The 13804-nt window shown below is 38.6% G+C and overlaps 1 protein-coding gene across 2 annotated transcripts in view; it reads right to left on the reverse strand.

Annotated features, from left to right (window-relative positions):
• Positions 1–264: 264 nt before the first annotated feature.
• The window catches only part of csmd1b (CUB and Sushi multiple domains 1b), a 436793-nt gene continuing 423253 nt past the window's right edge, over positions 265–13804 (reverse strand). For both annotated transcript variants that reach the window (XM_088004350.1, XM_088004351.1), the window contains 5 exons: positions 11885–11997; positions 7608–7695; positions 7264–7390; positions 5631–5693; positions 265–2701 (listed from right to left, as the gene is read on the reverse strand). In XM_088004350.1, coding sequence (XP_087860476.1) covers positions 2542–2701; positions 5631–5693; positions 7264–7390; positions 7608–7695; positions 11885–11997 — 551 coding nt within the window. In that variant the 3' untranslated portion in view covers positions 265–2541. The remainder of the gene's footprint in view (positions 2702–5630; positions 5694–7263; positions 7391–7607; positions 7696–11884; positions 11998–13804) is intronic.

The following is a 13804-nucleotide window of genomic DNA, read 5'->3' on the forward strand; positions in this document are numbered from 1 at the left end:
CAATCGCAAACTCTCTGTGCTCTTTGAAAAGGCTGTTGTAACAAGACTGTGCGCATCAGATATGCGATGTGATGGGAGGATGCACAATAACAGTGGTGGAAGGGAACATGTGCCTTTTAAAGATGGTTAGAGAAATGGTTGCGGGGCTTTTCTGAAAGCTAATACTCGAAATCGTCCCATTTTCAAGGAAAAAAAGCTGCTAATTTATTCTGTGCAAATTACTTTTTTTTTTTGGATAGGCATTTTGCAAGTTATTGTAAGTAGTTTTTAATGAATGTGATGTTCTCCTTTTGTTTCTTCTACCAATTACACTGAAGCAAGTAAAAGCTTTCAGAAAGAGCAATAAACTAACATTTCCCGTCTCTTTCACATGGGAACTCCCACACTTCTGATTAGCTAGCATGTATGGCAACAAAAACAACCGCTAACAGGGAGCGAGAAATATAAATGTGTATATACAAACACACTGTAACCCTGTATTTAGTCATGTTGTCTTTTTAAAGACAGAAGCTTTTGAATTAAAATTACTTTTTAACTGACTCCTTTAGCAAACCCATTTCTGTTCCCAAATCTTCTCTTCATTCCCTCGTCCCAATTGGGTCAAAAAAAAAAAAACATGAACAAAAAAACTAAAAAAAATAACACTAGTGCAAAATTTGTGCGATTTATATAAACTTTATATTTTAGAGTCCCCAGCAGCCGTAGTTTGGGAAGTCCCAATGAACCACTGGGCTTTTGAACATACGAGTCTGTTCATCGATATCTTCACTGAAGAAAAATTCCAGAAGAGACACATAGAGACATCTTGATGTCTCTGTTTTCACTCTAACATGTCCATGTCTCTTTTTACAGTTAGTTTGACTGACAACAGTGACTAACTGCACTTTTTTTTTTTTTTTTTGTCTGCGTCCATTTGTCCAGTTGCTGTCAGTCAGCCGTTCTGTCAGCAAATCAGTTTATCTTACTTCGGATTTTGTAGCTGGAGAGTGCAGTGTAGAAAAGGAATCAGTCATCTTGTGGCTGATAGTCCAGACCAGAGTTACAAGAGAACAAATCATTTCCTGGATTTGGGCACAGTTGATTGCAGCAGTTGACAATCCTGACAGCTTATTGCCTCCAGGTTTCCACTTGTTAAGCCACCAAGCGCAGAATTGTGGCGAGTCCAGGAAAAACAAATGTTTGATTGTGTTTGACAAGCTTCTGGAAACCAGTCCATAGTCTGCAAAGGCATTACAACGCAATCGACTGGTTTTATGTTTCAACAACTGAATTCTGTGCAGGACTTATTGGTGTTTACTATTGTCTTGTAATATTTGAACGTGTTGAAAACTACGCCTAGCTTGGGATGACTCTTGGTTTTCCAAACCCTTTGGAAAACATAGTTTAGAGAGGCTTGATTTACTATGTTTTAACCTATTTAGCTGCAGTGTACTACGGTGCTGTTATAAAAGGCATAAAAGTGGCATAAATTAATGAAAATTACAAGAATCCATGAAACAAATTGTAATATCTGTCCACTAAACGTACCTAACTCTGTGATTGTCCTGCTTGTCGCTCAGCTCTCTAAATAGGCTAAAACATTTTCAAACTTAACTCAACTCCCGTCTAACCCTGATTGTTGTTCACCAAATGTCAACCAGGTTAATCCTAAATTAACCCATTAAACTAATCATATCACTGCATTTGGTTTTTAAACGTATGCAAATCTGTGGAGCCCACAAGAGGCTCTAACACAAGAAAGACTGTAAAAGGTTCATTGTGTCCGATAGTTCGGTTCTGTCAAATCCAGAAGGACGGAAAGTCAGTGGGATGATTTTGGTCCAGCACCAGATATTATCTAAGGTTTTATACAGGGTCCATCTTATATCTGTATGAAAGGTAGACTAGGTGTATGTGCTTCCCCTGAGGGTAAAACCTCGTGTTGGTCAAACCCATATCTGGCCTGCAGCGGGGAAGTTCATAAGCCTGTGCCACTGTGCAAACTTGGCATGGGAGTGTGGGATGATGTTGGAATTAACGGCTATTGATTTAGTTATGTGACCCTTACTGCAGAGCTTTTTCCCAAGAGAAAATAAGGGCGACTTCTTCAAACTTGATGAGCACGACCTTAGCAGCAGTTCAACTAGCTATGCCATCTGTATACATGCTTGAAATGCAATAGTGCCAAAAAAATTAAAATTAAAAACAACTGTAGCTGAAGCAGTAATCTCCTGAAATCAGACTTTGTGATATTTGATGAGGTCGTGATTTACTGCCTTTTTCTTTTTTTTTTGTCAGTATCAACCATCTTTCCTGTCTTTCTCCATGAAACCAGAGCGGAAAAATGCCGTCAGAGTGGAAGGAAGTGGAGCAGAGCTGCATTATTGTGAAGATTTTGCTGGCAGGGCACCAGCATGTTACACAAAGGCTGCTCATGGTGACAAGTCCAGATATTAGGTTTTGTTTTCTTTCTATTTTGGTTACACAGACCGCAGACACATCTGCAGACCGCCGCATGAAGGTGGGCTGAACCGCCTTATGGGCAGAGACAGGTTTGCCCAACTACACCACAGTGCAGACTGTGTTCAGGGTGGTATCAAATCGAACCGCCTTAGCCTCTGTGGGCTTCATGTTGGTGTCATACATTGGATTTTCAAACGACGCCTGCCCATTGGAGCTCTCATGTCCGACATAGCCGTTGAATTGGACCTTTGGACGGGTCCTGAAAAAAACAGAGAAGCATAACCAGTACAACTTTATCTGCTAACGTAAATCATGTAAAATGTATATAAAAGCAAAGCCAGTTTTAACAAGCATTTCAAACGCAAAATCCTAAACAAGCCCACACAATCAGTCATGTGAAGAGTTTAAATGATGAGAAATTGCTTTGTTGTTTTGATTCCTCTTTATAAAGCCTACTTTTTAAGGCTTAGTGGCTCAAAACAATGCAGGAAATGCTTCAAAACAATTTCTAACTGGTTCATAGATGTCAAGGTAAACATTTGTCTGTATTTAGTGTTATCATCATTGTTTCAACATTTTAGACTGAAATGTGTTGCTTTAACTTGTCAGTGATCAAGTTGTCAAAACTATCAATATTTTGATATAATCAGTGCTAAAGAAGAATTTTTCTAAAAACACAAATTTGTGTCAAAATCAATATAAAGAAACCCAATCATTTGCCTACAATGTCTCAGCCCTCCCCTCTGATTACCTGATCAACAGGCAGGCACATAAAGAAAAAACAAAAAACATATGCAACCCTCTTTAGAAATGTTGAACAATCTCACATGCTAGTTGTGCTAATGCTGGATAACACATTAGCTTCATGGACACCAGTGACTGTTAATCTGTCATACCATGATTAAAGTATTTTTTTTTTACTCCTAACAAGAATATTGTCTCTTAAAAAATGTTGCATTGCTATTGAGCATTTTCTTAGTAAATGCATTGAGTTTGACATTTTTGTATTGTGAAAATAAAGATCATTTACCTGCAAAGGACTGAATCAAATGACACAATCTAACTTTTTTTTTTTACTTTTTTGACATTTTTGGATAATTATCTTTCTGTGTAACTAATACTTGCAGACATTACAGTTGGCCTAAACCAGGACCAAAGATAGAAGTAACATTGACTTATATCTAAACGAGCTCCACATGGAGTCTTGACATTGAAATTAAGTCCATTGCCCACTAGGTATGTGAGCAATTTTCAAAGCAAGGCTTAGATAATTTTTACTTTAAGAATCAAGAGACTTTTAAGTTGGATAAAAGAATCAGTATTTTTGTGATGTTGTTAATAGTGGTACTTTTTACTCTAATCTTTGGCGGTAAAGTGTAAACGATGGGGGGGGGGGAAAGTTCTACTGCTAATAATCTATAAGAAACCAGGTCATGTTTTAGTCATTAGCTCACATTAGCCAGGGTTGTAGAAACATTTCCATGCTTTACTGTGTTGATTTGCAATGCATGATCCCTTGAGCTCCTTTAATTTCACAGGAGTTCACAGGCAGATACATTAGTTCAGGAATAACTAGACAGTTTAACGCCTCATATCCGCTCACAAATGGGAGGAGTAATTTAAGAAGTTTATAGGTATGACTCATAACTTTGTCCCTCAAAACCAAATCTATAGATCTCACAAATGCAAAATTAAATTTAATTAACATTAATCCTTTTAGGTCTATTTTTAAACAAGCTGATTTGCAGCGATGACTGAACAGTTTTATGGTGAGGAAGTTATAATAAAAATGAAAAAGATTGCAGGGGGGTGAGATTGTAAAAGCAGTGACAAAATATAGATAGAGTATCCAAACATTTTAAATAGGCTGGAATTCCCATGGTTGCATACAAATGTATTTTTAATACACATACATGTTCACAGCATGCTTTTTTTTTTTATTAAGATTTTAAACAGTGGTCTAACCGAACACTTAAGACTGACAAATACACTTTCCTAATTTGTCTGTTTGTTGCAGATTACATTTTAGATAATCAGTTCCTTTAATCCTGTTAGATTTAATCACTTACTTCTACACCCTGTGGAACTATTTGCAGTGAGGAGAGCTGCCGCTGTTTGATTCTGACCTCATTAAGAGTGCGTGTGTGCGCTTGTGTGTGTGTGTGTGTGTGTGTGTGTGTGTGTGTGTGTGCGTGTGTGTGTGTGTGTGTGTGTGTGTGTGTGTGTGTGTGCGTGTGCGTGCGTGTGTGAGCAATGGTGGAAATTCAACCCTGGGGAGCCACTAAGCCTACCCTACATGTTCAAGCCATTACTTTACAAAACTGCGCACACCAACACATGGCGTGGACCTCCCTGCATGGAAGAAGCTTAAATCACGGCACCGGCCATGGATGGTAGGTGCAAAACTTTCCTTCTATCAGGAAAATGAAAAATGGCACACATAATTCCTCTGATACTATTGTAGATACTATATAGACAAATGGGTCACAGCAGAAAAAAACTGCAGAGCACACACACACACACACACACGCACACGCACACACACACGCACACACACACACACACACACACACACACACACACACACACACACATGCATGCAAACCCTTTAGTTTCTCATTAACTACTTTACATCAGCATGTGAGGAATTAATTTATATTTCTGTTGGCCTGCCATTGTAGTGGCGTTGATGTTGAAGTACGCCTGCAGAGATTTAACTATATAGAGTATAATGAATGCAAGGCCTCATACTGGATACAGTATGAACACACTTATTAATGCAAGAGTGTATCAAAGCATGTGAGTAACTTCACTCATTTACAATTTAAAGATTGGTCTTAATGACATCATGCTGACAGGGAGATGACAATGAGATCAAAGACAAAGTAAAATGCCCTCATAAAGCTTTTAATGATTGCTGTTTGGACACAGTAGGGCTGCACTGCTTCAGAAAAACTTCATGCTATTTGTTCTCTTCCGAGTACAAACATCACCCCAATTGCTCTTTGCCGATGCAAGTTGTCCCAAAATTGTGTTTTAAGCTTTAATTTAGGTCCACGTAATATTGTGCAGCCTTACTAAACAGCATGGATAAACGGTTTGCAAACTAAAAACAAGAGATGGGAAATTTGACGGAGGATGTGGCGGCGGGCGGAGGTCTGGTTGTTAGAACCAGATGGATGACTTACCTGCCGCCAGGCCCCCAGGTGTTTTTTGGTCTCTCATTGTCATCTGTGTCAGCAGACAATGTCCTGCATACAACCAGCAGCTTTAATATACATCGATTCGAACCGCAGACTGCAACTTGCAACGTTTGTTAACATTAAACAAGACCTGGTAGTTTCAATCGTACGTGAATGTGCAACTGAGATATATCATCATCAAAGATTTAGTTTATTTCAGCATTTCGATTTAAAAAGTGAAACTCCTATATTTTAATTAGAATATTACTTAAAACTAATTTAAGAAAAAAAAAAAAAACGTTCGAAGCAGAAATGTTACGACTATGTTGTCCAGCACAGTCGCTGACGTTTCCCACAGAGAATGTGAGCCATAAAAAGGACATTCCCAAAATAGTCGTTTGCTCAAAGTGCTGCACACTAGCATTTTACGAAAAGTTAAGAGGAAGGAAATTGTATTTGATAAAGATGCTTAAGAACAGGTATAACTGCAGCCGTGGGACAACAATGAGGCAGCGCTCATTAAAGACTTCGGGAGAGATTAACGATCTGTCAACAGCAGTTGGAGTCAAAAGAGCCTTTCACAAAACACCTCGTGGCAGGATTAAAGGCCCATTTAACTGTCTACATGTGTTTTGTAAAAGGACAGGTGTGGCAAGGGGGGGTTAAAGTCAGCCCGTCTCACTACTGCTTCGGCTGATGTACATAAGCGTATGTGATCTTGTCAGGTTGAGAGAACGACGTCGGGGTGACATTTGGATTGTGCGACCGGCCGGCCGCAGGGATCTAAAGGCATGAACAAGACTCAGCAATCAATTCAGACAACAACGGTTGGAAGGTGAGATAGATCATTTAAAGCTGATGCATTTGGCAACAGCAGGAACACTGCCCCGAGTTTCTCTCCTAGAGTTGTTTTTGAAAAGGATGGTACAGGGAGACTTGCTGTTCAGATTTTATGAACTGATTTCTCACTAGAATGTAGGTTTTGTAGTAAAGTTACTTTCTGCAATTACCAAAACTTCACTAAAAAGAATTAATCTAAGTTTCACTTCTGGAATTGAATAGCTAAAATAGATTAAATGTTTGATTATGTTTTAATTTGTGACAATTGCACCTCTGTATTGTTGATGGTTATGTAAATAATGGTATAGTTTCTACCTAAACAAAGAATAGCTTAAACATTCCTGTACATGTATAGACTGGTTAGTAATCAATTATCTTCTTTTATATTGAATGCTTCTTCTGGAAAAAAAAAAAAACTTTATACGTCGCTCTAAAAGCCTTCCTGCTCTCGAACTTTGCAGGAGACCTTAAAAAGAAACACAATAACATTCGGTTCTTTTAAACTTTTACTATATTCAGTCTTTGCGTATTAAATGTTCTGAACTATATATATAAAAAAATAAAGACCCAAAATGAATGTGTATATAGAAAAGAAAAGCAAAGTGTAGCTGTGCATAAAATTAAGACTGATCCCAAGAATGAATTACAAACTAAAACTAAGATATTTTGATAGAAACAGGCTCAGGTTTCACATCCAGCACCTTCTGGTAGAGTGTTTACAGAAACAGAGGACAAACAGCTGTTTTGTATTCTGCTCTGCTGCTGTTTCTGAAGGATTGACATTGAGACTATAGCTTACCTGTGCTTGTAGAGGTAGAAGGCAAACCCAGAGAGGATGAGGGCAAAGAAGGGAACTAAAATGGCTGCTGCCACAGAGCTGCTGTTCGTGTATGGGTTTGACGGATTCATCGCCGTGGTTACAGGACCTGGAGTCACGAAGAGATAAGCCAAACATGTGCACACAAACTCTTGAACTCAAACACTTGATCCAGTTTGCTTCACATTTCTATTCAGCGTACCCCTGGAAGATTTGTTCTGAAATAAAGTAATCCCAAGCGACACATTCGAAATGCATAATTTGGTTGTAACGTTGGTTGCACGACGTTATGAAAGCAGCGTGTCGGTGCCGCCGAGCGGACCCACCTTGTCTCGTCAGAGAAAACTTGCCAAAGTCTTTACTGTGAATATGTCCCTGGTAAACGAAAGTCTTCTGGTCGGACTCCGCAGTGACCTGAAACACAAGAGAGGGTTCAGGTTTTAGAAAAAGAAAAAAAAAAAAAAACGTGTAAAAAGTACGAGCTTATTTTGTTTTTAGATTAGAATAATTTAATGTTTCTTTTTTCTAACTTGACAAAACTCCACGTGTTTTCAGTTTTACAGGAATGCACATTGAGGGATTTGTTTTAAAGAAACATATAGGTTAGATATTGTTTAAATTAATTTGAAAATATGTGTACAAAAAAGTATTAAAATCCATCAGTGTAATAATGCAGTCTATAGACCAAATTTGCATGACATATTTGTGGGTTTTTTTTTTTTTTGTTTTTCAATTTTACTTCAGTTACAATTGAAGCCAGAAATTAAAACACATTAAAGAACAAATATACATATTTTCACTGTGCATCTTATTCTAAACTAACTAAACTTTTCCTATTATAGGTCATTTAGGATAACCAACCAAATGACTTGCTTTTGAGATGCAATGAGGCAAATTCTTATGGCTTTCTTCAAATTCAGAAATTTACATAAGCTAACAATGCTTCACCTTTAGGTTGAGTAATGAGGATGTAAACTTCTGATAAATTAATTCACAATATTTGAGCTTTGGATGCTAAGGCACAAATCAAGCATACTGCCTTCTTCTGTGACATGATCAAAACATGTAAAAACATCAGACAGATTTCATGTAGGGAAATTATGACCTATTCTTAGTTACAATTTCCAGATGCCTGAAGGTGCCATGTTGATCTGTTGAAAGAATCACAAACAATATGGGTCTGTCCGGCCATTATACTGTTCTGGAAAGAGACGGATTCTGTGCTCCCCAGATGATCCCGCTGCAGTGTGCAGTGAACAAAAGCAAAGGATCTTCTAAGATGCTGGCGGAGCTGGAGGGGAAAGTGTCATTATTTGCAACGGAACAAGGGCTGCACCTATGAGGGCGGATAATGACATAGTAAGGATACTGAGTTAGGAAGAAGGTTTTACTCCGAAAGCTAGATAATCAGGGAAAATCCAACAGTTATTGTCAGAGGCCTGTTGAAGAAAACCCAGAATGTTTAATCTCGGTCACAAAAAAGCAAATTTACCAAATGCAAAGGATGCATGTGAAATTCCGGCCAACCCTAACCCTCATTCTAGTGTGTAGCAAATTTAAATGTTGTTAATCCCAAGTGACCTAAAAGAAGAAACCTATTTTTTTGTATGTTATAAATTATGAATTACAGATTGAGCTGCTCATTTTTTTTTTTTTTGCTTGAACTTAACAAAAACTGCTTATGAGTCCCGTCTTTCCATTGTTTTAAATAAAAACTGAAAACGAACACATTAAAAAGTGTTGTTATCCATAAAATGCTTTCAACGTCACTTAGCTATTCTCTTAAACGCTCCTGCTCTCTCTGAAGCATCCAGGAGTTTTACTCAGCTTCAAATATCACCCCAACAAAATTTAACCGACTGCCTGACTTTCTCTCCTTTGCATCCCCCAAATAGAAAGTTAATTTAAATGACTGATAACATCCAAAGTGTAAATACAGAAAATATAATCTATCCACGCCACAGGAAATTTATGAAGGCACAAAAGTTAAATGTCACAATAGCTCAATAAGAACTGAGTCCCACGCCTGAGCCCTGCAGAGCGTTACATGCTGCAACAATTGCTTGGTGAGAAGATTAAGTTCCTGGAAGTCTCAGCTGCATGCCTGGGCCACTCATGGTGACAAAAAAAGGTATAACCAGCCATTAACTGGGGCCTCTATGACAGAAAGGCAATTGCACACTCTACAGCAACCAGTAAAGTGAGAATTCAGAATCGCCCCCATTTTTGTCATTACAAAGTGCAACATTACTCAGTAGTTACATTACATCAAGAAATGTAATGCATTGTCTGAATAAAATGAAAGCGCACGCTTTTTTGTTCCGATGGTGGATTTTTTTTTTTTTTTTTTTTTTTTAGTAACCTATCATGCGTAGCTCCTAATTTAAATTTTAGAGCTGCAACACTCAAGCAAACTAAAAAAAGACTGTGCATGGTACGATGAGCTGATCAAAGCCCTTAACTTTAGGTGCCACACCGTTATTTAAAAACAGGCATCTAATTGCTAGCACCAAAGTTAATCCATTTTTCCCTCGTTAAGTTCCATCTTACGGATGCATTGAATAAACACAAAGTCGGTTGAAAGCCGTAGAACGAAGCGCTGTGATCATGTACAAACAAACTCGTAAATGATATGTGATCGAAATGCGTAAACGGCACCACAGATTGTTTAATGGGATTACGTAAGACCTTGCTATCAGTCCTTGGTTAGGCATAACCATGCAGAAGCCCCTTAAAGCTGCCATGTTTGAAAAAATGGAGGATAGTGTTAGAGTCGTGAGGTTGTCCAAGACTTACACTATCAAGTAAAAGCCATTTATGTATCATCAAACTAATAAGATTATCAGAATTGGTTGAAAATACTTGTTGCGTTTGTCAGGAGCTCTAAAGACGTTTTTAGAGAGCTAAAGATATTTTGAAGCCACAGCCCTTTTCAAAGTCTGTCATGGGTAAGTGGGTGTCCTATGAAGTAAATTTAAATGAAAAACAATCAATTCATGGTACAATTTTATTACCAGATAAGCTTTACCTTCTTTCCAAAATGGCACTATGGGTAATACAGTTCTGAGACGGAGCCAGGCAATGTGTCCGAACACACAGGGAGAAATTAATCTCAATCTAGGAGATCTGAATTGAACTGGAATGTGTTTAATTCGCTTTCTTCACAGGATCACCTAACTAGAACACACTGATTGCCTTAAGGTTCATGTGTTGGGTTCTGTAGTCATGCGGGACTGATTCGCTTTCCCACTTTGACGTTGGCTAGCTCATAGTAATCACAGCTGATAGCAGGAGCGTTTAAGGTCACGTCACAGTCTCAAAGAGGTGAACAAGAACATGAGCAGAACCCAATATGTTGTTATCGTTTTCCAATTGGTAAGAGAAGCTGAATCAGAATCACTCATGCCGACAGATATCGCATCTAAAAATACCTTCATCTAGGTTCAGGTTCACCTTAAGAACAAACCATCCAGACACACCACACACTGCAGTGCGAGGAGAGAAGGCGTGAGAGGTTATTAAAGGAAGAAAGTGAACAGCAACTGAATGAAATGCAGAGCAGCATCTCCTCAGGTCATGGATTCTCTGGGAAAAGACATTCTTGTGGAATATTGTTTGACAGAGTAGGGAGTGAAGGATTGATAATCTATAGGCATGTTTCCACAATGTGATGTTTTAATGGTGTCTGCTGGACGCGTTTCCACAGTGACGTGCCAAACAGCATCCTAACGTGTGCCTTGTTTGTTTTAAACTAATAATTTGTTAATGCTGAACAATCCTGAGGGATTAGATTGATTTAATATGTTCAGACAAATCCCTCAATGAAATGCTTTGATGCGAGTTTTCCCTGTCTTCCAAAAACAGCTAAAAGAAGAAGTCCATGTTTTATTTCATTATTTCCCACAAAGGTAAGCAGATTTTATTACTGCAACGCACAACAATCGACATACGTAACTGGGTTTACTCGAAAAACTTCAGCTGTGAAATTTATGAGTTACAGCAAATGTGAGTCGTAGTGGAGTTTAAAGTAAGAGATGAGCAAATCAAAATACTGTGAATACTCCTCCAGAGAGGAAGCAACATCCCATCAGAAAACTTCATTCATACTACAGTGTAGTACTGTCTAGGTGAGTAAGTAATGGCTCCTTGATGGAGCCATTTTCAGGGTATTCTTATTTGGTCCAGGTTCCTGGAGTGTAAATAACGGGGGTCAAAGAACGCCCTCAGACAGCAACCTTGTTCCTGCAAAGTCTTCCTGTGATGGAAATGCAAAGTATGGGGCAATTAGGAGCATCAACGTCAAGCAGAATAGGCAGACTCAAACACTTACACAACCACATATGCAGTGCAACATTAGCTTTGGTAAGAGTTAATAAGTAAAAAGTCACAACAAACAGAACAGCAATATGGATGACATATTGCTTTAACCACTCTCTGTATCTCAAAATCCCTGCAACAAACTGAAAGCTGAAAATTTGGATCCATCTTTACCAAAGGGGTCTCGTTTTTGAAACAAGTGCTTACTTTTAAAACATAACATGTCATTTCACCATATTTGATTAAAGCCCTGCAGGTGCCTTTAATTAAAGAAGCTTTTGCTTACATATCCATCCATAGCCCAGTTGTCGTTTTTAAACTTGCTGTAGTAATACTCTGTCGGCCCCTTCACTTGGTACACCTTCAACAGCAGCTGGTTCTCCTCTGACTTGTAAGTACCTAGAAAGACGGAGGCAGAGATTCAGACTGCATATGCAAACAGTTTGACTGGTGTTTAAATCTTGCATTAATCAATGGCACATTATCTCCTGATTTGTGTTGGAACTTGTCAAAGTCGAGGACTTTGCCAGAAGAGACAAACACGGCTAGGCAGGCAGGTGGTAAGCAAACAGATTTGTTTGTGACAGGCAGAGAAAAGGAGCCACCTTGACATTTCAAATGATCATCCTCTCTTTCCTTCAAAAACCATATAACACAATATGGGAGGAAAACATGACATTTAGCCTTTAGCAACATGTCTCTGTGTAAATACAGTGCAAACACAAAAGCAGCTGATTGTCAATATGACAGCAGACACGCAAGCAAGTTCTAAGAAAAGACTTGCAAATAAACAGCCAAAAGATAATTTTCTCTTTTGATTTCTTTTATGGGCTTGTTACATTATGCATTTATTTATTTTATCAGACGGCGAGTTCTCGTTGGCTACAAACTGAATTAGAACCTCTTTCATGTCATTTCAGCGAAAAGTCTCAAACCCAAGGACACTGTTTATGTACTAACATTCATCATAAGTGAAATTTTAGCTAATTTTGTTGTGAGCTGCATTCCAAGGTTGGATAGTAATGTGGAAAGGCTTGGGATTTATTAATCGAACAGATTCCTACAGTTTGTTTGCTTTTATTCTGCCTTGCTACTTTTCATGTCTTTGTTGGCCTACATTGACACTCTACACTGTGAAAAAGTATAAAACAGCCATTGATTTCTCTGTGCTTTCCTTTCAGACTGTCTTGTAATCTTTAAAAAAAAAGAGTTGTCAGGGCTAAAACCATCAATAGCATCACATAGGCTACCTTCACACAGCAGGTAAATGCGGCCCACATCTGCTTTTTTTTTTCTTTGCCCATTTCCGACTGAAAATTTAAATCTTTTCAGCCTCTTTGTGGGAGGATGCAACTAAAACAGTTTCTCTAAATTTAAAGAAGTTCTTTGTTACATGTTGACAAAACATTGGTTAATCCCATGAAGTTAGTTTGAAGGATTTATAGTTACAAAATCTGAAAATGTTCAAGTGCAGAACAGGAAATGAGTAAAACAAAAACAAAAGAAAACCATAGAAAAGACTCTTCCAAAGCCAAAATACAGTCACATCAAAGCCAGGCTTTGTTTTAACTTTCCAACTTTACAACATTTTTTTAAAACAAACCTACATTGTCATTTGCAATCATCAAAATTTGATTTCAATGCACCTAAAATTATTAAGTTAGAGGTTTAGTTTCATCTTTGCTTTTGTTTTTTCTGTGTTTGAACTTTAGTTTCTTTGTATACCTTTAAAAGTATATAGCCATACTTTCAATTGTTTTTTTTTTTACTCACACATTGTAAAATAAATTAAAGCTCCGCGGAGCCTCAAGCGGCCCTCGCAGCCAAGCGCCGCTCAAGCCTATAGCCACCGCGGATGTTCCAGCACCGCCTCCCGCCGGCCACCGCCGACGCTCGCGCGCCGTCCTCCATGCGATCCGCTTCGATGTCTTCGGCAGCGTTCACTGGCCATGCACCCAAAATCTGGAGCAGATTGGGCCATGTGGCAAGGAGATACAGCTGTTTGATTAACCTAGGGGGCGCAGTGGAGTCAAATTGCAATTAAACTGTATTGGGCTCCTCAGAGGTTCACAAGTTTCACTCATAAAAAGTCTGGTGCAAATAGGATGATGCGTTTGTGAATAAGAGACGATCATATGCATATGGCGAGGGACAGCCATTTTGCCACTCCCCCACGGGTCTGTAGGCATTGACAGAGTTCATCATC

The sequence above is a fragment of the Poecilia mexicana genome, unplaced genomic scaffold (assembly GCF_051168715.1).
Source record: "Poecilia mexicana isolate PSO_F unplaced genomic scaffold, ASM5116871v1 scaffold_3, whole genome shotgun sequence".
NCBI lineage: Eukaryota > Metazoa > Chordata > Actinopteri > Cyprinodontiformes > Poeciliidae > Poecilia > Poecilia mexicana.